This window comes from Salmo salar, chromosome 08 (assembly GCF_965601325.2).
Source record: "Salmo salar chromosome 08, fSalSal1, whole genome shotgun sequence".
Classification (NCBI taxonomy): domain Eukaryota; kingdom Metazoa; phylum Chordata; class Actinopteri; order Salmoniformes; family Salmonidae; genus Salmo; species Salmo salar.
Genome location: NC_138298.1, coordinates 24,975,945 through 25,002,970, shown reverse-complemented (window position 1 = coordinate 25,002,970; position 27,026 = coordinate 24,975,945). Strand labels below are relative to the sequence as shown.

Genomic DNA, 27,026 nt, shown 5'->3' with positions numbered 1-27,026 from the left:
TGTCTGGTGTGACCACCATTTGCCTCAGGCAGCACGACACATCTCCATCGTTGATCACACTATTGATCATTGCCTGTGGAATGTTGTCCCACTCCTCTTCAATGGTTGTGCGAAGTTATTGGATATTTGATGGGAACTGGAACACGTTGTCGTACATGTCAATCCAGAGCATCCCAAATATGTTCAATGGGTGACATGTCCGGTGAGTATACAGGCCAAGGAAGAACTGGGACATTTTCAGCTTCCTGGAATTGTATATAAATCCTAGTGACATGGGGCTATTCATTATCATGCTGAAAAAATGAGGTGATGGTGGCGGATAAATGGCACGAAAATGGGCCTCAGGCTCTCGTCACTGCATTCAAATTGGCATCGATAAAATGCATTTGTGTTTGTTTGTTAGTTTGTTCGTAGCTTATGCCTGCTCATACCATAACCCCACCGCCACCATGGGGCACACTGTTTACAACGTTGACATCAGCCAACCGCTCGCCTACACAATGCCATACACACAGTCTGCCATCTGCCCGGTACAGTTGAAACCGGGATTAATTTGCAAAGCAAAGAGCACACTTCTCCAGCGTGCCAGAGGCCATCGAAGGTGAGCATTTGCCCACTGAAGACGGTTATGACGCCAAACTGCTGTCAGGTCAAGACCCTGGTGAGGATGACAAGCACACAGATTAGCTTCCCTGAGACGGTTTCTGACAGTTTGTGCAGAAATTCTTTGGTTGTGCAAACCCATAGTTTCATAATTTGTCCATGTGGCTGTTCTCAGATGATACCGCAGGTGAAGAAGCCGGATGTGGAGTTCCTCAGCTGGCATGGTTACACGTGGTCTGTGGTTGTGAAGCCGGTTGGACATACTGCCAAATTCTCTAAAACAACGTTGGAGGCGGCTTATGGTAGAGAAATTAACATTAAATTCTCTGGCAACAGCTCTGGTGGACATTCTTGCAGCCAGCATGCCAATTGCATGCTCCCTCAAAACTTCAGGCATCTGTGGCATTGTGTTATGTGACAAACTGCACATTTTAGAGTGGCCTTTTATTGTCCCCAGCACAAGGTGCACCTGTGTAATGATCATGCTTTTTAATCAGCTTCTTGATATGCCACAACTATCAGATGGGTGGATTATCTTGGCAAAAGAGAAATGCTCACTAACAGAGATGTAAACAAATTTCTGCACAAAATCTGAGAGAAATAAGCTTTTTTGGGCATATGGAACATTTCTGGAATCTTTTATTTCAGCTCATGAAACATGGGACCAACACTTTACATGTTGTTTATATTTTTGTTCAGTGTATATAACCTATATAACATTTCTGCTAAATGTCTTAATGGCTTGTTAGATATAGAATTTTAGACATGATTTGAGTAGCTAAATACTGTATATAAATAATTTAGGCAAACCTAGCCTGAGATGTCATTCTTGGCATCGTTGCCATATTCCGCGCTTCACACTCCTGGCGGCCAAATTCCCCTCTTCTCGGGATCTTGCAATTACCTAAACAGGTCTAGGAGAATCACACCTCATTTAAAAGGAAATATTTTCCCAGGTATGTTGGGGACATGCCAACATAGATTATGACAGATCGAATACATTTCCTGGTGTTGCCTCATGGTTCTCAACCTGGGGTCCATGTACCCCTGGGGGTTCTTGGCCTGTACTTGGGAAGATTCATAAGAAAATAAGCCTAAAGCTGAAATTCACACAAAAGGGGTACTTCAGATGTACTCCACAAAGAGCTAAATGTGATTGGAGTACAGTAAGCAGAAGAAGGTTGAGAACCAGTGATATAACTTACGCTGCGGCTAATGTGAAGTTGAACTCCAAGTCCTTGGTGAAAGAGAAGCGGACCTCAGCAGGGAGATCAGAAGCACTGTCACATTTCATTATTTGGGGTACACCCTCTGCATATATACTCCAGCTGAAGGGAATAGAGATGGTAAATCAAGACGGGATACACAGCCTGTCATTCACTATTACACAACACACTACCATACCAGACCTGGGTTGATTCTTTTAAGTGCAAACCCCGCCCACCTGCTACTCCAGGCAGGCTAAACTAAATGCTCAAAGTATTTGAAAGATTTCCAATAGTATTTGAACCCAGGCCTAAACCATGCAAAAAGGGAGGGGGCTTAAATAAAAATGATGTCGTTAATAAGCAGACACTTATCCAGAGCAATTAGGGTTAAGTGCCTTGCTCAAGGGCATATCAACAGATTGTTCAACTAGTCAGCTCAGGGATCCAAACCAGCAACCTTTCGGTTACTGGCTCAGCGCTCTTAACAGCTTGGCCACCCGCCGCTTTTATTACAATTGCACATCAATTTATCTGTGTGTAAGGGTTATGTTTTTATTTGGATGTTGTTTAAAGTTGTTATTGTATCTTTACAAATTAGTAATGTTTCCATAAAGCTTACCAGTACACCTTACAGCGACTCTGCAGCTCCTTCTTTCTCTCCTCTATGGCCTCTGGGCAGGTCTCATTGAATATTAGCTTACCTTATATACAAAAGACCAGAAATGTTAATCATTTTCATGTTTTTATGGATTGGTCAACATCTTAAGAAATCCACTGTATACACTACTGTTCAAAAGTTTTGGGTCACTTAGAAATGTCCTTGTTTTCCATGAAAATATACATGAAATTAGTTGCAAAATGAACAGCAAATATAGTCTAGACGTTGACAAGATTATAATGATTTTTTTTTTTTTTTAATAATAATTGTCCTTCAAACTATGCTTTCATCAAAGAATCCTCCATTTGCAACAATTACAGCCTTGCAGACCTTTGGCATTCTAGTTGTCAGTTTGTTGAAGTAATCTGAAGAGATTTCACCCCATGCTTCCTGAAGCACCTCCCACAAGTTGGATTGGCTTGATGGGCACTTCTTACGTACCATACGGTCAAGCTGCTCCCACAACAGCTCAATAGGGTGAGATCCGGTGACTGTGCTGGCCACGCCATTATAGACAGAATACCAGCTGACTGCTTCTTCCCTAAATAGTTATTGCATAGTTTGGAGCTGTGCTTTGGGTCATTGTTAGGAGGAAATTGGCTTCAATTAAGCACCGTCCACAGGGTATGGCATGGTGTTGCAAAATGGAGTGATAATCTTCCTTCTTAAAGATCCCTTTTACACTGTACAAATCTTCCACTTTACCAGCGCCAAAGCAGCCCCAGACAATCACATTGCCTTCATGACGCTTGACAGATGGCATCAAGCACTCCTCCAGCATTTTCTCTGCATCTCACGAATGTCCTTCTTTGTGATCCGAACACCTCAAACTTAGATTTGTCTGTCCATAACACTTTTTCCAATCTTCCTCTGTCCAGTGTCTGTGTTCTTTTGCCCATCTTAATCTTTTCTTTTTATTGGCCAGTCTGAGATGGCTTTTTCTTTGCAACTCTGCCTAGAAGGCCAGCATCACGGAGTTGCCTCTTCACTGTTGACGTTGAGACTGGTGTTTTGCTGGTAGTATTTAATGAAGCTGCCAGTGGAGGACTTGTGAGGAGTCTGTTTCTCAAACTAGACACTCTAATGTACTTGTCCTCTTGTTCAGTTCTGCACCGGGGCCTCCCATTCTTTCTATTCTGGTTAGAGCCAGTTTGCGCTGTTCTGTGAAGGGAGTAGTTCACAGCGTTGTACGAGATCTTCAGTTTCTTGGCAATATCTCTCATGGAATAGCCTTCATGTTTCAGAAGAAAGGTCTTTGTTTCTGGGCATTTTGAGCCCAGAAACATTTTGAGCCTTGAACCCACAAATGCTGATGCTCCAGATACTCAACTAGTCTAAAGAAGGCCAGTTTTATTGCTTCTTTAATCAGAACAACAGTTTTCAGCTGTGCTAACATGATTGCATAAGAGGTTTCTAATGATCAATTAGCCTTTTAAAATGATAAACTTGGATTAGCTAACGCAACGTGCCATTGGAACACAGCAGTGATGGTTGCTGATAATGGGCCTCTGTATGCCTATGTAGATATTCCATAAAAAATCATCCATCTCCAGCTACAATAGTCATTTACAACATTGATAATGTCTACACTGTATTTCTGATCAATTTGCTATTATTTTAATAGACAATTGTTTTTCTTTTCTTTCAAAAACAAGGACATTTCTAAGTGACCCCAAGCTTTTGAACGGTAGTGAATATCAACCATTATTCCATAAATATGGCCCCTTTCACACACATTTCAAAATAAACTATGACTACCCAGACTATTTGCAATGAACCCCTCTTTATTCTTATTAATACATCCACATACACTGCTGCTATTCTCTGGTCATTATCTATGCACTTTACACCTACTCTTCATGTACATAGTACTTCAATGACCTCGACAACCTGTACCCCTGCACATTGTGTCACATCCTGACCAGCAGAGGGAGCAATTGGATTAGTTTTGGTCAGGATGTGGCAGGGTTTTTGTGTGTGTAAATGGTTGTGTTGGTGATTAGGATTCCCAATTGAAGGCAGGTGTGTTAGGTTGCCTTTAATTGGGAGTCCTATATAGGAGTGTGTGTTTTTCTTTGGGGTTGTGGGTAATTGTTTCTTGTTTAGTGTGGTTGCACCTGACAGGACTGTTGGCTGTCAGTTTTCTCAGTTTGTTTTTGTTATAGTGTTCTTTCTATTAAATTCAAGATGACGAACACTAACTCTGCTGCATTTTGGTCTTTTCCTGAAGACAGCTGTGACAGAATTACCCACCAAACCAGGACCAAGCAGCAGAGGAACGAGGAGGAAGGATGGACGTGGGCAGAGCTAAGGAGGAGTGTTTCCAGGGCTATGGAGGAGTTTAGTAAACTCGAGAGGCAGCCCCAATATTTTTTTTTGGGGGGGCACAAGGGCTGTTTGGCGGGGCGAGATGGGAGCCCCAGGCCAGCTCCCCGTACCCTTGTAGGGCAGAGACAGACTGGACAGGCCCCGTGCTTTGGGGTTGGGGCTGTGGTGAGGCCTGGGATTTTCAGGCCAGTAGGCACAGTACCAGCACCCCGCATGTGCCAGGGCGAGGTGAGCATCGAGCCGGAAGGGGTGATGCCAACCCTGCGCTCAAGACCGCCAGTGCGCCTCTACGGTCCGGTGTTTCCCGCTATACACACTAGCATGGAGGTGCGTGTCTCCAGGCTGGCACATCCGGTACCAGCCCCACGCATCAGGCGTCTAGTGCGTCAGCCCAGCCTCGCCAGTCAAGAGTCACCAGAGCTGTCCGCCAGTCAAGAGTCCCCAGAGCTGTCCCGACTGCCCGGAGCCGCCAGAGCTGTCCCGACTGCCCGGAGCTGCCAGAGTGGCCCGACTTCCCGGAGCTGCCAGAGTGGCCCGACTGCCCGGAGCTGCCAGAGTGGCCCGACTGCCCGGAGCTGCCAGAGTGGCCCGACTGCCCGGAGCTGCCAGAGTGGCCCGACTGCCCTCCGGCCCAGCCCGGCCCGACTGCCCTCCGGACCAGCCCGAGTGGCCCGCCTGCCCTCCGGCCCAGCCCGAGTGGCCGGCCTGCCCTCCGGCCCAGCCCGAGTGGCCCGCCTGCCCTCCGGCCCAGCCCGAGTGGCCCGCCTGCCCTCCGGCCCAGCCCGAGTGGCCCGCCTGCCCTCCGGCCCAGCCCGAGTGGTCCGTCTGCCAGGGTCAGCCCGAGTGGCCCGTCTGCCCGGCGCAGCTATCGGCACCACCGAAGTGGGCGACGCCGAAGGTGGAGAGAGGTCCACGTCCCGCACCTGAGCCACCTCCAGGATAGGTGGGTTGGGGAGGGAGGGTGTAGCACAGTGCCGTCGTTGACGGCAGCCACCCTCCCTTCCCTCCCTTATTGTTTAGGGGTTATTGTTTATTGGTTTTGTTGGGGTATTGGGGATTTTTTGTTGTGTTTTCTTTTTGTAAGGTGCATTACGGGGTCTGCACCTTGAGGGGGGGGGGGGGGGTACTGTCACATCCTGACCAGCAGAGGGAGCAATTGGATTAGTTTTGGTCAGGATGTGGCAGGGTTTTTGTGTGTGTGAATGGTTGTGTTGGTGATTAGGATTCCCAATTGAAGGCAGGTGTGTTGAGTTGCCTTTGATTGGGAGTCCTATATAGGAGTGTGTGTTTTTCTTTGGGGTTGTGGGTAATTGTTTCTTGTTTAGTGTGGTTGCACCTGACAGGACTGTTGGCTGTCAGTTTTCTCAGTTTGTTTTTGTTATAGTGTTCTTTCTATTAAATTCAAGATGATGAACACTAACTCTGCTGCATTTTGGTCCTTTCCTGAAGACAGCTGTGACACATTGACTCGGTACCGGTACCCCTTGTACAGTGGCTTGCAAAAGTATTCACCCCCCTTGGCATTTTTCCTATTTTGTTGCCTTACAACCTGGAATTAAAATAGATTTTGGGGGGGTTTGTATCATTCGATTTACACAACATACCTACCACTTTGAAGATGCAAAATTTTGCAGCAATTACAGCTGCAAGTCTCTTGGGGTATGTCTCTATAAGCTTGGTACATCTAGCCACTGGAATTTTTGCCCATTCTTCAAGGCAAAACTGCTCCAGCACCTTCAAGTTGGATGGGTTCCGCTGGTGTACAGCAATCTTTAAGTCATACCACAGATTCTCAATTGGATTGAGGTCTGGGCTTTGACTAGGCCATTCCAAGACATTTAAATGTTTCCTCTTAAACCACTCGGGTGTTGCTTTAGTAGTATGCTTAGAGTCATTGTCCTGTTGGAAGGTGAACCGCCGTCCCAGTCTCAAATCTCTGGAAGACTAAAACCGGTTTCCCTCAAGAATTTCCCTGTATTTAGCGCCATCCATCATTCCTTCAATTCTGACCAGTTTCCCAGTCCCTGCTGATGAAAAACATCCCCACAGCATGATGCTGCCCCCACCATGCTTCACTGTGGAGATGGTGTTCTCAGGGTGATGAGAGGTGTTGGGTTTGCGCCAGCCAGCGTTTTCCTTGATGGCCAAAAAGCTACATTTTAATCTGACCAGAGTACCTTTTTCCATATGTTTGGAGAGTCTCCCACATGCCTTTTGGCGAACACCAAACGTCTCTTTGATTAATGCCCTCCTTGCTTGGTCTGTGAGTTTTGGTGGGCGGCCCTCTCTTGGCAGGTTTGTTGTTTTGCCATATTCTTTCCATTTTTTAATAATTGATTTAAATGGTGCCCCGTGGGATGTTCAACATTTCTGATATTTTTTATAACCGATCCTTGATCTGTACTTCTCCACAACTTTGTCCCTGACCTGTTGTTTGGAGAGCTCCTTGGTCTTTATGGTGCCGCTTGCTTGGTGGTGTCCCTTGCTTAGTGGTGTTGCAGACTCTGGGGCCTTTTAGAACAGGTGTATATATACTGAGATCATGTGACAGATCATGTGACACTTAAATAAAGTCCACCTGTGTGCAATCTAACTAATTATGTGACTTCTGAAGGTAATTGGTTGCACCAAATCTTATTTAGGGGCTTCATCGCAAAGGGGGTGAATACATATGGACGCACCACTTTTCCGTTTTTTATTTTTAGAATCTTTGAAACGTTATTTTTTTTCATTTCATTTCACCGACTATTTTGTGTATGTCCATTACATGAAATCCGAATAAAAATCTATTTAAATTACAGGTTGTAATGCAACAAAATAGGAAAAACGCCAAGGGGGATGAATACTTTTGCAAGGCACTGTATATAGCCTTGTTATAGTTATTTTATTGTGTTATAGTTTATTTAGCAAATATTTTAAAAAAAATTACAACTCAGATTTGTTGGTTAAGGGCTTGTAAGTAAGCATTTCACGGTAAGGTAGTATTTGGAATTTGAAGAGTAGCCAAATAAATATTTGATGTAGTATTCGGTAAGGTAGTATTCGGCATAGTATTACCTGTTGTATTCGGCACGTGACAAATAAAATTAGATTTAAACTACAAATGACATTCAGCTAGCTAGCACAGTAGTTCTACCCAAAACTAAACCTACACAATGATCTATACTGTATACCAACATACTGACCAGTGGCCTCTCTGAACACCAGACGCTCATAGCCTGAGATCCAGTGGTAACAGGGGAAGTTGGCCGTGTCTCCCTCTGGTGTGGTCACCACTACTTTAGAGCAGAACCAGTCATCGTTGATGTAGGCGAGCAGGGCATACGGCTCTGTTTCCAGCACTACAAACTCCAGAGGGCCCAGGGAGGAGGGACAGGACACATCGTGCTCAATCACCTACAGAGAGATAGATGACATGCTAGAATGATCCCAGCAAACACACAACGTTCTCTAAACGTCGACTAAGTTGAGCCTGTTTGTTTTGTTATTTTTCGAATCCCAGAATGGAGCTTTCATTTGGTATTCGCAACACCCAGATGGATTGTGGTATAATACAACTTTTCTGAGAACTTACCGATCCTTGGCAGGCGGTTTTAGGGATGTACACGCGTTTACTATTTCCCTTTGTGCCGACCAGTTTAACGTAGACACTGTTCAATGTGCCGGCAAGCAGCATTTCTCCAGTAAACACTTTCACTGTGTACTTCACCATGATGATTCTGACAAATAATCGTACACATACAGCGAGACAACATATTAGACATACAGCATTACAACTTAACTAGAACCAACTCAATGGAACCACATAAGACGATCAACTGCAACCAAATGTTTGCCACAGTAAATATTCGTAGTCTTTTTCAAGATGAAGATGTACCATACAACTTTTTCCACATTTTGTTGTGTTACAGCCTGAATTTAAAATTGATTAAATTGCGATTGTGTCACTGGTCTACACACAATACCCCATAATGTCAAAGTGGCATTATGTTTTAGAAATTATTACAAATTAATTAAAATGTAAAATCTGAAATGTCTTGACTCAATATTATATTCAACCCCTTTTTTTAGGGCAAGCCTAAACAAGTTCAGGAGTAAAAATGTGCTTAACAAGTCACATTATAGGTGACATGGACTCACTGCGTGTGTGTAATAATAGTATTTAACATGATTTTTGAGTGACGACCTCATCTATGTACCCCACACATACAATTATCTGTAAGGTCACTCAGTCGAGCAGTGAATTTCAAACCCAGATATAACCACAAAGACCAGGGAGGTTTTTCAATGCCTCGCAAAGAAGAGCACCTATTGGTAGATGGGTTCCTTTGAGCATGGTGATGTTATTAATTACACTGTGTCAATACACCCAGTCACTACACTGAAAAAACGGGACAAGGTGTGCTGTCAGATTTATGAAAATGTGTGATTTACTCAAACATGTTTTGTTTCTTCTCTCAATGCGATTTCATTGCTTGCAATCAGTGCAACACGAAGCAAAATCAGATCTAATAGTTTGAATCATGTAGGGGGACTGTGAACCAATAAAGTTAATTAATGACAAGTAAAGAGGAACGATTCAAACAGCACTAGAGAAAAATCTTCCAGAAAGAACGTTGGTGGGTTAGTGGAGAAGACAGTACCTCGAGAAGTTTGGTCAAGGTAAGCATGGTGATTGATGTTATTCAACGTTTGTCTGTGTGGTTGTTGTCAATTATAAGCAGTAACGTTATTAGTGATTGCTCCATATCCTAATTTTGTGCTCTTGAGTCTGAAACATATTGGCATGGCAGCTAAAGGTAAAATACCATGTTGCTAGCTAGCTTCTATGAACAGTAAAACAGGACTAGGTCAAGATTAACATTTTCCAAGGAGGTAAAGTTAGGTGGAGAAACACCATGATATTTACCTATTGTTCAATAACTTAGAATTTACCAAGCCAAGAACTAATTAAGTTTTGCTGAGGAGTGCACACCGCTTGAGCTAGCCAACTTGCTAGCTAACTAATGCTTTGGTGCTTGTTCACGACATCGTCTGCAATCACTTTGCAGCAGCATTTAGTGCACCAAATAGTTTTTTTGAGGTAAAAGTTAAACATCAAAACAGACATTTAAAAAACATGTTTTTCATGACATATATAAGATCTAATGATTATACACCTAATCCAATGAGATTGGTGCTTTCATGCATTTAACAGTTTTCCCATGGCTGCCTCCAGGTGACATACATACTTATTGAAATGGGATGTGGAGTTCATTTTAGCACTTGAACAGTGTTACTTTATATTATGGGTGTCCATTTATCAATACATTCAACGTATGTGAATGTGAATGTGGAAATGTAAGGGGTGTTCAGAATTGGTGTCAAGTAGGTCCCAACTTTTGCATCATTACAAGTTAAAGCACCCACATTACGGCCGTACTGTCCGTTACCCATGTACATACATTGACTGTCCATGCGCATTTAAGACCTGGAATGCCTTAATTGTGCACCAAAGTAATGTTCACTCAACACAGGTTACTAAAAATCTGACTGAGAAGTGTTCCTTCACTGTATGTGGAGGATGGAAAACCAGTTTGAAATACAAACTGGCAAACTACCGCACTCGCCTGAGAAGACTGGAATATCCAGAGGTGACAATAAACTCCTTGAAGCACAAACCTGCAGGGAAGTCTAGTGCAGCCTATGGTGTTAAAAAGCCAAAGAGAGCAGAAGTGAACTTTTGCCCCACATATCCCTCAAGAGAAACAGAAGAGAGCCTCGAGGACATGCGGAAAGCTCTGCTGTCCGATGTGAAGAAAAGGAAAAACAGAGAGACAATGAAGTTCAAAAATGGAGAATACATTTGCATACCGGAGACATGAAGTTGTGGCCCGTGATGCACCCATGGCAGAGGACTTCATGGCAAGATGGCCTGCGCTCTTTGAAGTCATTGTGGTAAGTTAGCCATACTTGTCTTATTGTTGGGTATGTTATCTGGGATTTGTTGGTGAAGGTAGAAGATTATTTTCCTTCAGCTTGCCACATAAGTGAGCCTTAATCAGAGTTATCACCATTTGTGCCGACTGCTTAGTTATTTCTCTCCCTATAGAGAACCCTCTTGTTTACTGCATGTGTGATCATCTCCAGTCTATTTTCCTTTCTGCTTTTTTTAATCTAATTTGTTTAACTACCATTTTCACGTCAATGCTGAGTTTAAGAGAATCACCACAACCCCACTCCAGTCCAAATGTCTTTCTCAACGTGATATACACTCAGTTAACCTGCTGAAGTTGTTCCAAAGAAGGAGGAGGACAGCTGGGCAGAAGACTCATATCAAGCATGGCACCTATGGCTGATGTAAGAATTCCTTATGCTTCAAAAGACATATTCATATGTGGTTCTACACCAAAAGTTTATTTAAAAATTAGACATAAATAAATAAAAAATCCTTCTCTTTTCTTAGAATAGCAATATAGATGTCGGACGAGAGTGCATCATAAAGGAAGTGTGGGTGTATATGGGTGAAGACCCAGAAAACCTTGTTCTGGAATATGTGGTATGTTATTGTTTTTATTTTTTATTATTTCACCATTATTTAACCAGGTAGGCCAGTGGAAAACAAGTTCTCATTTACAACTGCGACCTGGCCAAGATAAAGCAAAGCAGTGCGACAAAAACAACAACACAGAGTTACACATAAACAAACGTACAGTCAATAAAACAATGTTATTGTGTGTTAATAGATTGAAGCGTTTCCTTCTTCCTTCCTTTTCCTTTCCTGTTCCGTGCCACCATCATATTCTATCACTAGCTATTCTATTACTGTGTCATCTCCTCTGTCTGCCATCTTATTTCAATAGCAGTGGTTAGATGCACTTTTTTTAAATTCAGAATTGTATTATTCAGATTAGACTCCATGTCTTTTTTTGTTGCATGAATGCTGAATACAGTGATCACATTGGCTATGTCTCAAATGTAATCTGAATAGAATGAAAATCTTGGTTAGAACCACTTAATTTTAGCCTTGTAATAGGCGGTGTTCAAATATTACCAGCAGTTCTTGATTTAGTTGACACTTAAAATGACTCCAGTCTTGATTTATTTCTGTCTGTATCATACTCTGGTGCTTCATGAGCTATACTTTTTTGCAATCTAGAGTCCCTAACTGTAAACACTTCATTGATGAATGATTAATTTTGTATGATTGACAAATGTTGCCTTTGTGTCTTGTTCAGGGCATGGATGAAGAGTCCACCAAGGCAGCCATTGAGGAAACTACTGTGGGGGATCTACATTATCGAAGACCATTGCCGCGAGTGAGGAACCAGAGGATGCTAGGATTGTCCTTGAAGGCGTCAAGGTGGTGCAGGATCTGGGCAACGTAGCATTTGCTGTTCGGCCTGATGTATGGCATGAACCTCAGTTACCCTACTGAGCTCCGCCACACCTTTGAAGTCTTTCAGAAGGTTTTAATGGAGCTGAATAGGAACAAACTTTCGAACAAAGCTGTTGCATTTAAAAACAGGCTGTTTCAGTGAGTTGTTTTGTTGTGTGTTTCAGACTGTATGTTGTGTTTCACACTGTATGTTTGACTTATGTTGAACTTGTTCACAAACACTCAAAACAGAATGTGCATGTCCAAAGATGTGATTTTGTTAGATATTTTGTATAGATGCCCTTAGTTTTCTGCTTATGGAAAAAGTTCAGCTTCACTTTGTAATGACTTTTAGTCAATAGAACTAACATGAACAAATATGTACACATACCTACCTCATTCTTTGTCTGTTACTCCTTATGAAAAATAACTACTTCATTTTGTAACAAAATACATTAGAGAGAGTGCCCAATCATTGTTAGGCAACTCTTTTTTTTTATACAGTCATATAGCCTACAGCACTGTGATTTAGACCTGTGCAATTCATTGAACACTGAATGTCAGTGAATTTACATACAGTATAATTTTTGAAACGCATGCCTTTTGCCTTTGTCACTGATGCAAATGGTCTCTTGCTCCTTGGTTACACATATTTAGCATGTATTTTATATTTCCCTATTCATTTGTATGAATACAAACACTAAGGTAGAAAATGGCAGCATTTAATCTTGTGCTTACATTAATAATTATGTAGAACCTTGTCCATAATACAGAGTAATGTCATCAATAAAAGAATGTTAGTTATTAAGTAGTTATCAGGTTTAGGGAACATGATCAAATCCATTTGAAGCTACACATTTAATTCAAATAAAATTAGCTTTACCAAATCATGTTAAATTGATTTTATTCCATTACAATGCATTTATGAAAATTATTATATTTGCTTCACAAAAAGATACATTTGTGTATAACATGTTTCATTCATGTGGAACCGATGTACACATTTGAATTAAGTAAATTCAATGCACCATTCTTTTTCAGTGTACCAAGATGCAGTCATCCTTCCTAACTCAGTTGCCGGAGAGGAAGGAAACCACTCAGGGATTTCACCATGGGGACAATGATGAGTTTAAAACAATTACCGTTCATCAAAGGCTGTGATAGGAGAAAACTGAGGATGGAACAACAACATTGTAGTTACTCCACAATACTAACCTAATTGACAGAGTGAAAAGAAGGAAGCCTGTACAGAATACAAATATTCCAAAACATGCATCCTGTTTGCAACAAGGCACTAAAGTAATATTGCAAAAAATGTGGCAAAGCCATTCACTTTTTCGCCTGAATACAAGTGTTATGTTTGGGGCAAATCCAAGACAACACATTACTCTTCATATTTTCCCTTTATCAATGGTCTTGACTAGCCTATTTGATCACATTGGGCAGGACAAAAAGAAAACAGCCTTCATTGAGAAGAGGGGAGGCAATGTATGGTTTTTAATTAAATAAAATGAAATGGGGAAAAATCATTAGTCTTTGATGTTTCTAAATATTAAGTATACAGGCACCAAAAGCACATCTCGTTCCATACACATATGGGCAATGTGCGTCATGGCTGTATAACCTGCATTTCCGATGTCAAAATTCATGCCATGACCAACTGCGTTACCACTAAAACCAGCTTTGGTTGGTCTTAAATATCCCTACCAGCGCTGCCTGAAATTAGCACTTTGAATCATATTTTTAAGGACACACATCAAATATTTCCACCCCTCCCATCTGAGCGCTGATGTTAAACAGGTACATTTTTTTCTGGCAATGTTCTTATCCCTTGCTTGCTAGCTAGCCAACTTTGGCTAACACAGTCATGTCAAACAGCGCAGCCAGAATAACAACAAAGTAGCTTCATATTCATTTGTTCAAGCTGTTTTCTAGTGATGTATTTTATATACATCCATAACAATCAGCTAATGATGTGCCATTTCGCATGGCATAGAACATTTGCTCTTTCGCCAGGCCACTGTTCTTAAGAGATTGCCAACTACACAGCTAACACAATCACTTCAAACTGAAGCTGGAATGACAGCAAACTAGCTGCATTTTGTGTTTTTCTATTGATTTCTTTGTATATATGCATAAAACTCATGCTGATTCATGATTTCGCTTGGGCTGAGAAAAGCTGCCAGCCTGTCTGTCTTGTCCCGACACATTCATTACCATAGGACAGCTGGAGATCGATATTTGCAACAGTGAAATTCAGAGAGACAGACAGCAAGGTTACCACAAATCGCCGCTGTTGAAAACCAAAATGGTAGTCTAAAAGAAATGGGAGATAATGTCTAGATGCTTTTTACAGTGTAGATCTAGTATATACATTGCCTGGCTGAGCTGATGAGACAGTGGATTGTGCAGTCAGATGGAACAGAGTAATTAGGCATTTCAACATCAGATTTAGCCGGTGACTTGTGTAATACACACCAGCTGGAACGCGGTTTTAACAAATGAGCATCCAGGATTAGACCCACACGTTGTATAAAATAAATGGTATATTTAATTGAGAGACTGATGACCAATCATTTTGTTTAGCTATTGTGTCAGAAAAGGCCACACAATGATCCAAAAGGATTGTTATCTTAGTATTTTTGTTTTCTAAAACCATATGGATGACAATCAGTACAGTATACTTTATACAAAGATCCACAAATATTAGGTACAAGTAAAAAATTTGAGTCAACACTTATTGCAATATAAAGTTAAAAGTTAGTCGTATGTACGGGATACGCATGGTATACACGTCCAACGAAATGCTTACTCGCAGGTTCCTTCTGACAATGTGAAACGTTATATTCAACAGCAAAGTCAAATTAGAAAAGGCCATGGAATCCATCTATTACATGTCAAATAATAAAGAACGTTATGAATATATAGGTTCATATAAGCTTTCTTACCCCGATAAGATGCAGTAATTCAGCAATGAGAAATCGTAGTTCCACTGTACTCAGCATCTCAGACGTCGTGGCTCTTTTATATGGTTTGTTATCTCGTATGGACAATGAAAAGAGTTCATTGACACACCTTTCTGATTCAGTGGAAAAAGGACCATTTTTATTTGCTTATGACAAATGGACATTCTCTAGAACCAAGACAGAACAAAAAAACTATCCTGCTTCTGCAATGTATTCAGAGTAGTAAGACAAGATGTGCTCACAACCCAACCCCCCCGAGAAACAAAATGTTGCAACTTTGTATGAATCTTGTCAACCAAGCCCCTTAGTGTGAATTGTATTTGCTCAAGCTTAGAAAATGTTATTGGTCACATACACATACACACATACACATATTTATTGGTCACATAGACATATTTAGCGGATGTTATTGCAAGTGTGTCACGACTCCTACCTAAGGTGGCTCCCCTCCTGCTCGGGTGGCGCTCGGCGGTCATCGTCACCGGCCTACTAGCTGCCACTGATTCCCTTTTGTTTTCCCCCTTTTCATTATTAGGTGCACCTGTTCTGTGTTGGGGTGATTAGCGGGCTTTATTAGCCAGTAGGCCCACCTGCTCTTTGTGCGGGATTGTTTCTCTGTATGCTGTGCTTGGTGACACGCTGATTTGTATTTTGCCTTAGTGCGTGTGTTTGCGCCAACAGTGTTTTGTCCCCTGTGTTTGGGGCACTTTGTTTGTGTGCGCTCTGATCGCTGTTTGGGGTGGGTTGTGTTTTAGCCATTGTGCTCATTAAAGCCTCTACCCTGTATCGCTGCTTCCTGCATTTCATTCCTCGCCAGCACGACACCCAAGCCTTACAAAGTGTAGAAACATGCTTGTGTTCCTAGCTCCAACAGTGCAGTAGTATCTAACAATTCAAAACAATACACACAAATCTAAAAGTAAAAGAATGCAATTAAGAAATATATAAATATAAGGATGAGCAATGTCGGAATGACATTGACTAAAATACAATAGAATACAGTGTATACATATGAAATGAGTAAAGCAGTATGTAAACATTATTAAAGTGACTTCTGTTACATTATTAAAGTGACCAGTAATTCCATGTCTATGTACATAGGGAAGCAACCTCTAAGGTGCAGAGTTGAGTAACTGGGTGGTAGCCGGCTAGTGATGGCTGTTTAACAGTCTGATGGCCTTGAGATAGAAGCTGTTTTTCAGTCTCTTGGTCCCAGCTTTGATGCACCTGTACTGACCTTGCCTTCTGGATGATAGCGGGGTAAACAGGCCGTGGCTCGGGATGTCCTGATGATCTTTTTGGCCTTCCTGTGACATCGGGTGATGTAGGTGTCCTGGAGGGCAGGCAGTGTGCCCCCGGTGATGCGTTGTGCAGACCGCACCACCCTCTGAATAGCCCTGCGGTTGTGGGCGGTGCAGTTGCTGTACCAGGCAGTGACACAGCCCGACAGGATGCTTTCAATTGTGCATCTGTAAAAGTTTGTGAGGGTCTTAGGGGACAAGCCGAAATCTTCAGCCTCCTGAGGTTGTTGCGCCTTCTTCACCACACTGTCTGTGTGGGTGGACAATTTCAGATTGTCATTGATGCGTACTTTGAGGAACTTTTCACCTTTTACACTGTGGTCCCATCGATGTGGATAGGGACTTACTCCCTCTGCTGTCTCCTGAAGTCCATGATAAGCTCCTTGGTTTTGTTGACGTTTAGGGAGAGGTTATTTTCCTGGCACCACTCCGCCAGGGCCCTCACCTCCTTCCTGTAGGCTGTCTCATCATTGTTGGTAATCAGGCCTACTACTGTTAAGTCGTCTGCAAATTTCATGATTGAGTTGGAGGCGTGAGTGGCCATGCAGTCATGGGTGAACAGGGAGTACAGGAGGAGGCTGAGCATGCACCCTTGTGGGGCCACTTTGTTGAGGATCAACATAGTGGAGGTGTTGTTTCCAACCTTCACCACCTGGGGGCGGCTCGTCAGGAAGTTCAGGACCCAGTTGCACAGGGCGGGGTTCAGACTCAGAGTGCAGTGCGATGGCGATTGCATCGTCTACGGATCTATTGGGGCGGTATGCAAATTGAAGTGGGTTTAGGGTTTCAGGTAAGGTGGAGGTGATATGATCCTTAACTAGCCTCTCAATGCACTTCGTGATGACAGAAGTGAGTGCTACAGGGCAATAGTCATTTAGTTCAGTTACTTTTGCTTTCTTGCATACAGGAACAATGGTGGACATCTTGATGCAAGTGGGGACAGCACACTGGGATAGGGAGAGATTGAATATGTCCGTAAACACTCCAACCAGGTGGTCTGCGGATGCTCTGAGGACACAGCTTGGGATGCCGTCTGGGCTGACAGCCTTGCGAGGGTTAAATGTCTTACTCACTTCTGCCATGGAGAACGAGAGCCCACAGTCCTTGGGAGCAGGCCGAGTCGGCGGCACTGTGTTATCCTCAAAGCAGGCGAAGGTGTTTAACTTGTCTGGGAGCAAGACGTCGCTGTCCACGACGTGGCTTGTTTTCCCTTTGTAATCCGTGATTTGCCTGTTTGATTGCCTTACAGGGGGAATAACTATACTGTATTGTACCATATTCCCAGTCACCTTCCTGTGGTTAAATGCGGTGGTTCGTGCGTTCAGTTTTGGGCAAATGCTGCCATCTATCCACGGTTTTTGGTTTGGATAGGTTTTAATAGTCACAGTGGGAACAACACCCCCTATACACTTCCTGATGAAAGTCACCGTGTCAGTGTATAGGTCCAATGTTATTCTGAGGCAACCCGGAACATATCCCAGTCCACGTGATCAAAACAATCTTGAAGTATGAATTCTGATTGGTCAGACCAGCATTGAATAGACCTTAGCACGGGTACTTCCTGTTTGAGTTTCTGCTTGTAGGAAGGAAGGAGCCGGATGGAGTCGTGATCTGATTTGCCAAAGGGAAGTCGGGTAAGGGCCCTGTAGCCATCCCGGAAGGGGGAGTAACAATGGTTGAGAGTTTTTGATGTGCGAGTACTAGAGGCAATGTGTTGATGTAACTTCGGTAGCGTTTTCCTCAAATTTGCTTTGTTAAAATCCCCAGCTACAATAAATGAGGCCTCAGGATATGAAACTCATTTCAGGAAACTAGGCATATGTCGTGAGTCACTACTTCACAGGAGAGCCATTTGAACATTAACTTTGTTTTTTATCAAAATGCATTTATGTCAGAAATGCCTTCTGGAACATATTACATTTCATGTGACTTACTAACAAAATTGTATGCCAACTGTAAATATGAATAAAACATTTAAATTCCGAGCCTAGTTGGTCTAGCCACGTAAAAAGTCAGCAACCTTCCCGCTAGCCATGATTGGCTGAGATAATGAGTGGGCTGGACATGCCGAGAGATCGAGTTTTGAAACCAGTGGAATTAGAGTATGATAGCTAAGGAGATGGAGAAAACACCTGTCTCCGGATTACATCTTCAAACTAAGGGCAACCATGGCATCCGTTACAGAGAGGGAGAAGATAGCTAGACTAACTACATTTTCTGATATTACACGTTTCTAATGTTGTCAGAAAGTCGTTTTCAGTTCAAGTACTGTTAGCTGGCTGGCTCGCTAGCCAACGTTACGTGTGTGATCTGTGTAGTAATATTATTCGTATCTCAGAGCCATTTGCTTTGCTAGTTATAGCCTAATGTCAGCTAGCTAATATTTAACCTGGTTGGTTAGCTACCTGCAGATTTATGCAAGGTAGTAACGGAATGAGTTGAGAGTATGGTTAATTGTTTAGCTAACATGTCTTAACAAAATACTCCACTATGCAAGTAACCATTTCAATAGAATGTTCATGATGTCACTGCGACAACTGTTGATAGACGTAGCTGGTAAATTCGCGGTGGCTATCTACTCCGACTTCAGAGCACTCTCGTCTGAGTGTGCCAAAGCTTAAGATCCATTGAATATGGAGCAGTGTCAGTAAACGTTGGCAAAAAAGCGTAATTCAATTGTTGCCAGCAGCACAGTAGCAGCCACCAACACTCTGGATAACATAAAAACAGCCTAACCAGCTCTGCTAGGGTGAGTAAAAAATGGTCAGAGTGAGCTGTTCTCTCATTTGTGTCTGAAGTAGCAAGTAAGCTAGCCAAGATTAGCCAGTTAGCTTGGGTGCTTGACTGCTGTTAGGACAGAACGCTCGGTTCAACCCTACTCCTCGGCCAGAGCGTCCAGTGTGCGCTTTGAACGTTCCTGAGATCGAAACGCTATGAATTTATGAATGGACAAACTGACAACGCTCTGAGTTTACGGGCTGGGCAATAAATGAAGAGGGTGTGAACGATGCTGAATGGGCATATACAAACAAGAGCTCTCCAGTGGGTGCACCAAAACATTCAAAGGCCATTTTCTCAAAAGTGAGTTTACAAGTTTATCAACTTTCAAAGCAGAAATACTTTTCCATTGATCCTCAAATGTAATGTATGATATGCCCTTTTCTAGCTCCAAGTCTACTTTTATCCAATGTGACAAACACAGTTTCAAATTCTGCTACATATGAACGAATCGAGCCGTTTGGTCACATATGTGATTTCCAGTTTGCACAAAGTCCAGTGTAGTTCCTTGAGGGCCGTCGTGGTATCGGTTTGAGGGGGAATATACACAGCTGTGACTATAACCAAAGAGAAGTATCTTGAGAGTAGTTAATCATGAAACAAACACCACTGTCATGACGCTAGCCTGAGGAGGGAGGTTTATGACCCCCATAAATACCTTTCCCCTTTTTCCTCTCTCTACTCTACCGATGTGACTATTGAAAATCCCGTTGTTAAGATTGAGAGAGAGACTGGTGACATCAAAAGATGGGAAACGGAACAATATTTCGGTAATCCAACCAGTTGAAAATATGCGTTGGTACTGTTTTATTTATTTTTTATTTCACCTTTATTTAACTAGGTAGGCAAGTTGAGAACAAGTTCTCATTTACAATTGCGACCTGGCCAAGATAAAGCAAAGCAGTTCGACACATAGAACAACACAGTTACACATGGGATAAAACAAACATACAGTTAATAATACAGTAGAAAAATAAGTCGATATACAATGTGAGCAAATGAGGTGAGGTAAGGGAGGTAAATGCAAAAAAGGCCATGGTGGCGAAGTAAATACAATATAGCAAGTAAAACACTGGAATGGTAGATTTGCAGTGGAAGAATGTGCAAAGTAGAAATAGAAATAATGGGGTGCAAAGGAGCAAAATAAATAAATAAGTAAATACAGTAGGGGAAGAGGTAGTTGTTTGGGCTAAATTATAGATGGGCTATGTACAGGTGCAGTAATCTGTGAGCTGCTCTGACAGCTGGTCCTTAAAGCTAGTGAGGGAGATAAGTGTTTCCAGTTTCAGAGATTTTTGTAGTTCGTTCCAGTCATTGGCAGCAGAGAACTGGAAGGAGGCGCGGCCAAAGGAGGAATTGGCTTTGGGTGACCAGAGAGATATACCTGCTGGAGCACGTGCTACAGGTGGGTGCTGCTATGGTGACCAGCGAGCTGAGATAAGGGGGGACTTTACCTAGCAGGGTCTTGTAGATGACCTGGAGCCAGTGAGTTTGGCGACGAGTATGAAGCGAGGGCCAGCCAACGAGAGCGTACAGGTCGTAGTGGTGGGTAGTGTATGGGGCTTTGGTGACAAAACGGATGACACTGTGATAGACTGCATCCAATTTGTTGAGTACAGTATTGGAGGCTAATTTGTAAATGACATCGCCGAAGTCGAGGATCGGTAGGATGGACAATTTTACGAGGGTATGTTTGGCAGCATGAGTGAAGGATGCTTTGTTGCGAAATAGGAAGCCAATTCTAGGTTTAACTTTGGATTGGAGATGTTTGATGTGAGTCTGGAAGGAGAGTTTACAGTCTAACCAGACACCTAGGTATTTGTAGTTGCCCACATACTCTAAGTCAGAACTGTCCAGAGTAGTGATGCGGGCAGGTGCAGTCAGCGATCGGTTGAAGAGCATGCATTTAGTTTTACTTGTATTCAAGAGCAGTTGTAGGCCACGGAAGGAGAGTTGTATGGCATTGAAGCTTGTCTGGAGGGTTGTTAACACAGTGTCCAAAGAAGGGCCAGAAGTATACAGAATGGTGTTGTCTGCGTAGAGGTGGATCAGAGACTCACCAGCAGCAAGAGCGACATCATTGATGTATACAGAGAAGAGAGTCGGCCCAAGAATTGAACCCTGTGGCACCCCCATAGAGACTGCCAGAGGCCCGGACAACAGGCCCTCCGATTTGACACACTGAAGTCTATCAGAGAAGTAGTTGGTGAACCAGGCGAGGCAATCATTTGAGAAACTAGGGCTATTGAGTCTGCCGATGAGGATGTGGTGATTGACAGAGTCGAAAGCTTTGGCCAGGTCAATGAATACGGCTGCACAGTATTGTTTCTTATCGATGGCGGTTAAGATATCGTTTAGGACCTTGAGCGTGGCTAAGGTGCACCCATGACCAGCTCTGAAACCAGATTGCATAGCGGAGAAGGTGCGCTGGGATTCGAAATGGTCGGTAATCTGTTTGTTGACTTGGCTTTCGAAGACCTTAGAAAGGAAGGGTAGGATAGATATAGGTCTGTAGCAGTTTGGGTCAAGAGTGACCCCCCCTTTGAAGAGGGGGATGACCGCAGCTGCTTTCCAATCTTTGGGAATCTCAGACGATACGAAAGAGAGTTTGAACAGCCTAGTAATAGGGGTTGCAACAATTCCGGCAGATAATTTTAGAAAGAAAGGGTCCAGATTGTCTAGCCCGGCTGATTTGTAGGGGTCCAGATTTTGCAGCTCTTTCAGAACATCAGCTGACTGGATTTGGGAGAAGGAGAAATGGGCAAGGCTTGGGTGAGTTGCTGTGGGGGGTGCAGTGCTGTTGAGCTGGGTAGGGGTAGCCAGGTGGAAAGCATGGCCAGCCATAGAAAAATGCTTATTGAAATTCTCAATTATAGTGGATTTATTGGTGGTGACAGAGTTTCCTATCCTCCGTGCAGTGGGCAGCTGGGAGGAGGTGTTCTTATTCTCCATGGACTTTACAGTGTCCCAGAACTTTTTTGAGTTTGTGTTGCAGGAAGAAAATTTCAGCTTGAAAAGCTAGCCTTGGCTTTTCTAACTGCCTGTGTATATTGGTTTCTAACTTCCCTGAAACGTTGCATATCACGGGGGCTGTTCGATGCTAATGCTGAACGCCACAGGATGTTTTTGTGTTGGTTAAGGGCAGTCAGGTCTGAAGAGAACCAAGGGCTATATCTGTTCCTGGTTCTACATTTCTTGAATGGGGCATGGCACTGTGAATATGATGGAGGGTTGTTAACTTAATGAATATGATCTCAGATCAGTTGTTGTCTGAGACATTATTACTAATGACAGGATGACATAAACTGTATCTTGGAAAATCGACACATTCTATCAGATTCACACGGAATTGTTGTGCAATTTAAGTGTTTAAATATGAAACTATTTGTGAAAAGATTAAATGTAATTTTAGCTTCTTAATGAGAGAACAGTTTGTCATAGAGTAAACTCTGCCAACTCAGTGGCCCCGCCCATGTGAACAGACAGTGGTTGTAAACTGTGAAACACGGCCCTCTCTCCCAAACCTATATAAGCCCCTTTACGAAAATGTAACTTTCGGTTCCAAGGACGTGAGGACTTACCATCCCCACGTTGAAAGGACAAAGACCACCTACAGAACTAAGCCAACCTCAGCAAGAACCTAATGAAATTGGCATCGAATTTCAATGTGAAGGTGACGACCTACAAGGCGGAAGGATGAATTTTGACTATACCAGCCAGAATATAGCATGAGCTTAGAGTATGGCAACTTGATATGAACTTTGAACTCTTATTCACTAAAGAAGTGATTCATCCTAGCCGTCGCGTTAGCGCAGCAACTGTAGACGTGGGCGAGGAGAGGACGGACAGAGTAACTGTTCTACCACATGACGACGGTACTACCAAGTATCCATTCTACCACCAGACATTCTTCAAAGGACAACCCGGCCTCCTATCTACGACCAACCGATCGAAGCGCAGCTCAGTGTAAATATTTACTGCATTTTCCTTTTCCAAATGGGCGGTTATTTAGAATGCATAAGATTCTGTATTTACGATAGAGTAGCTGCCTACGGCCCGACAGAGACATAGCTTCTCCCTTTGTTCCTCAGTCTTCCCGCTCTTTCATTCAAAACCCCACCCCCTTTCTTTGTGTAACCAGCTGTCATATCTGTTCCGTCCGCTAGGGACGTTTTCCTTTATGACATATTTTGTTATCAATGTATGATACATTCTGTGTATATGTAATTATTTAGGTATTTAGTAAATAAATAATTAAACCAAATTTTGTATTGCTGATTCAACTTGTTAGCCAGGGTTCGTGAAGAATTTACAACTTTCAGATGAGACTAAACAAGGTGATGATTAAATATTGACTGCTATTGATGTAAAAGATTACTAGGTCTTTAAGAGTTTATTCGGAAGATAACAGCTCTATAAACATTCTTTCGTGGTGCCCCGACTTTCTAGTTAATTATTTACCTGATTAGCTTAATCAGGTAATATTAATTACAGAGAAATTATTTTATAGAATAGCATGTCATATCACTTAATCCGGCATAGCCAAAGACACGACACCACCGACTTTATTTTTTCTGTAGAGTTCTTTATTCCTGTCTGCACAATGTACTGAGAACCCAGCTGGCTGTATGGATGGGGACAGTATATCCAGAGAGAGCCATGATGTCTCTCTGGAAGGAGATCCTCGGCCTGAGCGCTTCAACTTTATTGTATGTAAAATCGAGCACACCGCCATGCAATCTCCATAGACAAACATTGGCAGTAGAATGGCCCATACTGAAGAGCTCAGTGACTTTCAACGTGGCACCATCATTGGATGCCAACTTTACAACAAGTCAGTTCGTCAAATTTCTGCCCTGTTAGAGCTGCCCCGGTCAACTGTAAGTGCTGTTATTGAAGTGAAGTGGAAATGTCTAGTAGCAACAATGGCTCAGCGGTGAAGGCCACAGAAGCTCACAAAACGGATCCGCCGAGTGATGAAAAAATTGTCTGTCCTCAGTTGCAACACACTACCGAGTTCCAAACTGCCTCTGGAAGCAAAGTAAGCACAAGAACTGTTTGCCGGGAGCTTCATGAAATGGGTTTCCAAGGCCGAGCAGCCGCACACAAGCCTAAGATCACCAGGCACAATGCCAACCGTCAGCTGGCGTGGTGTAAAAGTCGCCGCCATCTGGAATGATGAATCACGCTTCACCATCTGGCAGTCCGACAAATTAATCTGGGTTTGGCGGATGCCAGGAGAACGCTTCTGTGCCTGCCTCAATGCATAGTGCCAACTTTAAAGTTTGGTGGAGGAGGAATAATTGTCTGGGCTGTTTTTCATGGTTTGGGCTAAGCCCCTTAGTTCCAGTGAAGGGAAATATTAACGCTAAAGCATACAATGACATTGTAGACGATTCTGTGCTTCCAAATTTGTGGCAACAGTTTGGGGAAGACCCTTTCCTGTTTCAGCATGACAATGCCCCCTTGCACAAAGCAAAGTCTGTACAGAAATTGTTTGTCGAGACCGGTGTGGAAGAAGTTGACTGGCCTGCACAGAGCCCTGACCTCAACACAGAACAACTTTGGGATGAATTGGAACGCCGACTGTGAGACAGGCCTAATCGCACAACATCAGTGCCCAAACTCACTAATGTTCTTGTGGTTGAATGGAAGGAAGTCCCCACAGAAATTTTCCAAATTCTAGTGGAAAGCCTTCCCAGAAGAGTGGAGGCTGTCCATCTATTAACTTCTATGGGCTACGAGGGACGCTAGCGTCTGCGGGACACAGCCAGTGAAATATCAGGGCGGCAAATTCAAAACAACAAATCTCATAATTCAAATTTCTCAAACATACGACTATTTTACACCATTTTAAAGATACACTTGTCCTTAATGTAACCACATTGTCCGATTTCAAAAAGGCTTTACAGCGAAAGCAAAACATTAGATTATGTTAGGAGAGTACATAGACAAAAATAACCACACAGCCATTTTCCAAGCAAGGACATATGTCACAAAAACCCAAAACACAGCTAAATGAAGCACTAACCTTTGACGATCTTCATCAGATGACACTCCTAGGACATCATGTTACACAATACATGTATGTTTTGTTCGATAAAGTTCATATTTATATCCAAAAACAGCATTTTACATTGGTGCATGATGTTCAGAAAATGTATTCCCACCAAAACGGCCGGTGAATGTGCACATCAATTTACAAAAATACTCATAAACGTTGACAAAATATATAACAATTATTTAAAGAATTATAGATACTCCTGGATGCAACCGCTGTGTCAGATTTTAAAATAGCTTTACGGAGAAACACATTTTTCAATATTCTGAGTACATAGCTCGCAATCACAGCAAGCTATACAGACACCCGCCAAGTTCGGGGTCAGCTAAACTCAGAATTAGTATTAGAAATATTCTCTTACCTTTGCTGATCTTCGTCAGAATGCACTCCCAGGACTGCTACTTCCACAAGAAATGTTGTTTTTGTTCGAAATAATCCATATTTATGTCCAAATACATCCGTTTTGTTCGTGCTTACAGAGCACTATCCAAAGGCATAACGCGCAAGCGCAGTACCAGAGACGAAAAGTCAAAATGTTCCATAACCGTTCTTAGAAGCATGTCAAACATTGTTTAAAATCAATCTTTATGGTATTTTTAACGTAAAATTGCGATAATATTCCAACCGGACAATAGCGTATTCATTCAAGGAGAAAAAGAAGGAACAGCGCGCTAGCGGGACCGCGCATATCCAATCCCTTTGTCCCCAGGCAGTCCACTCAGTGACTGAGCTCCTATTATCTGCCTAGTAACAGGAGACAGATGAAACAACTTTCTGAAGGCTTTTGACAGCCAATGGAAGCCTTAGGAAGTGCAACGTGACCCCACAGACACTGTAGTTTCGATAGAGATTCAAAAGAAGAACTATAATTCTCAGACTTTCCACTTCCTGGTTGGATTTTTCTCAGGTTTTGGCCTGCCATATGAGTCCTGTTATACTCACAGACACCGTTCAAACAGTTTTAGAAACTTCAGAGTGTTTTCTATCCAAATCTACTAATAATATGCATATTGTAGTTTCTGAGCCAGAGTAGTATCCAGTTTAATTTGGGTACGTTTTTCATCCGGCCGTGAAAATATTGCCACCTATACCTTAAGAAGTTAAATGCCAAATAATAAAGAACGTTATAAATACATACAGATATCAGCTGATGTAAGAAGGGCTATATAAATACATGTTATTTTATTTTATTTGATAAAACATACATACATACATACATACATACATACATACATACATACATACATACATACATACATACATACATACATACATAACTTTGTTTATGAAAATATGTCATTGTTGTGATATTTGTTCACTCAGGTTCCCTTTATCTAATATTAGGTTTTGGTTGAAGATCTGATAACATTCAGCATCAAAAATGTGCAAAAGTTGAGAAAATTTGGCCAAATACTTTTTCACGGCACTGTAGAATGTTCCAAGGACTAACGGGAAACTAGGAATTCAAACATCAGGGGAACATTACAAAAATGTTCTCTCTCCCTATACTTGCTAGCTGGGTAAGCCCCCATTTACAACTTGCATAAACATGCAATGTGATAGGAACATGTGGTGCATGGATCATGGCCACATTGGTCCAAATCGGGGACATATTCTTAGCAAAATGTTTCACAACGAAAAAAGAATAACACGCATTTCTTATTGGACAAATTCCGCTTGGTTCGTATACGACCCTGGTGTTGTCTAGAAACATAAAGGATGCATTATGATCTGAAGAAAACTATTTTAATGCCAAATGTAGATAC

The 27,026-nt window shown here is 42.4% G+C and overlaps 1 protein-coding gene across 1 annotated transcript in view; it reads right to left on the bottom strand.

The window, feature by feature from the left end:
• The window catches only part of LOC106610332 (polyunsaturated fatty acid lipoxygenase ALOX15B), a 57,127-nt gene that overhangs the window by 15,418 nt on the left and 14,683 nt on the right, over positions 1–27,026 (bottom strand). The window contains exons 4-7 of the mRNA XM_014209628.3: positions 8,372–8,516; positions 7,983–8,193; positions 2,431–2,512; positions 1,809–1,931 (exon numbers count right to left, since the gene is read on the bottom strand). Coding sequence (XP_014065103.2) covers positions 1,809–1,931; positions 2,431–2,512; positions 7,983–8,193; positions 8,372–8,516 — 561 coding nt within the window. The remainder of the gene's footprint in view (positions 1–1,808; positions 1,932–2,430; positions 2,513–7,982; positions 8,194–8,371; positions 8,517–27,026) is intronic.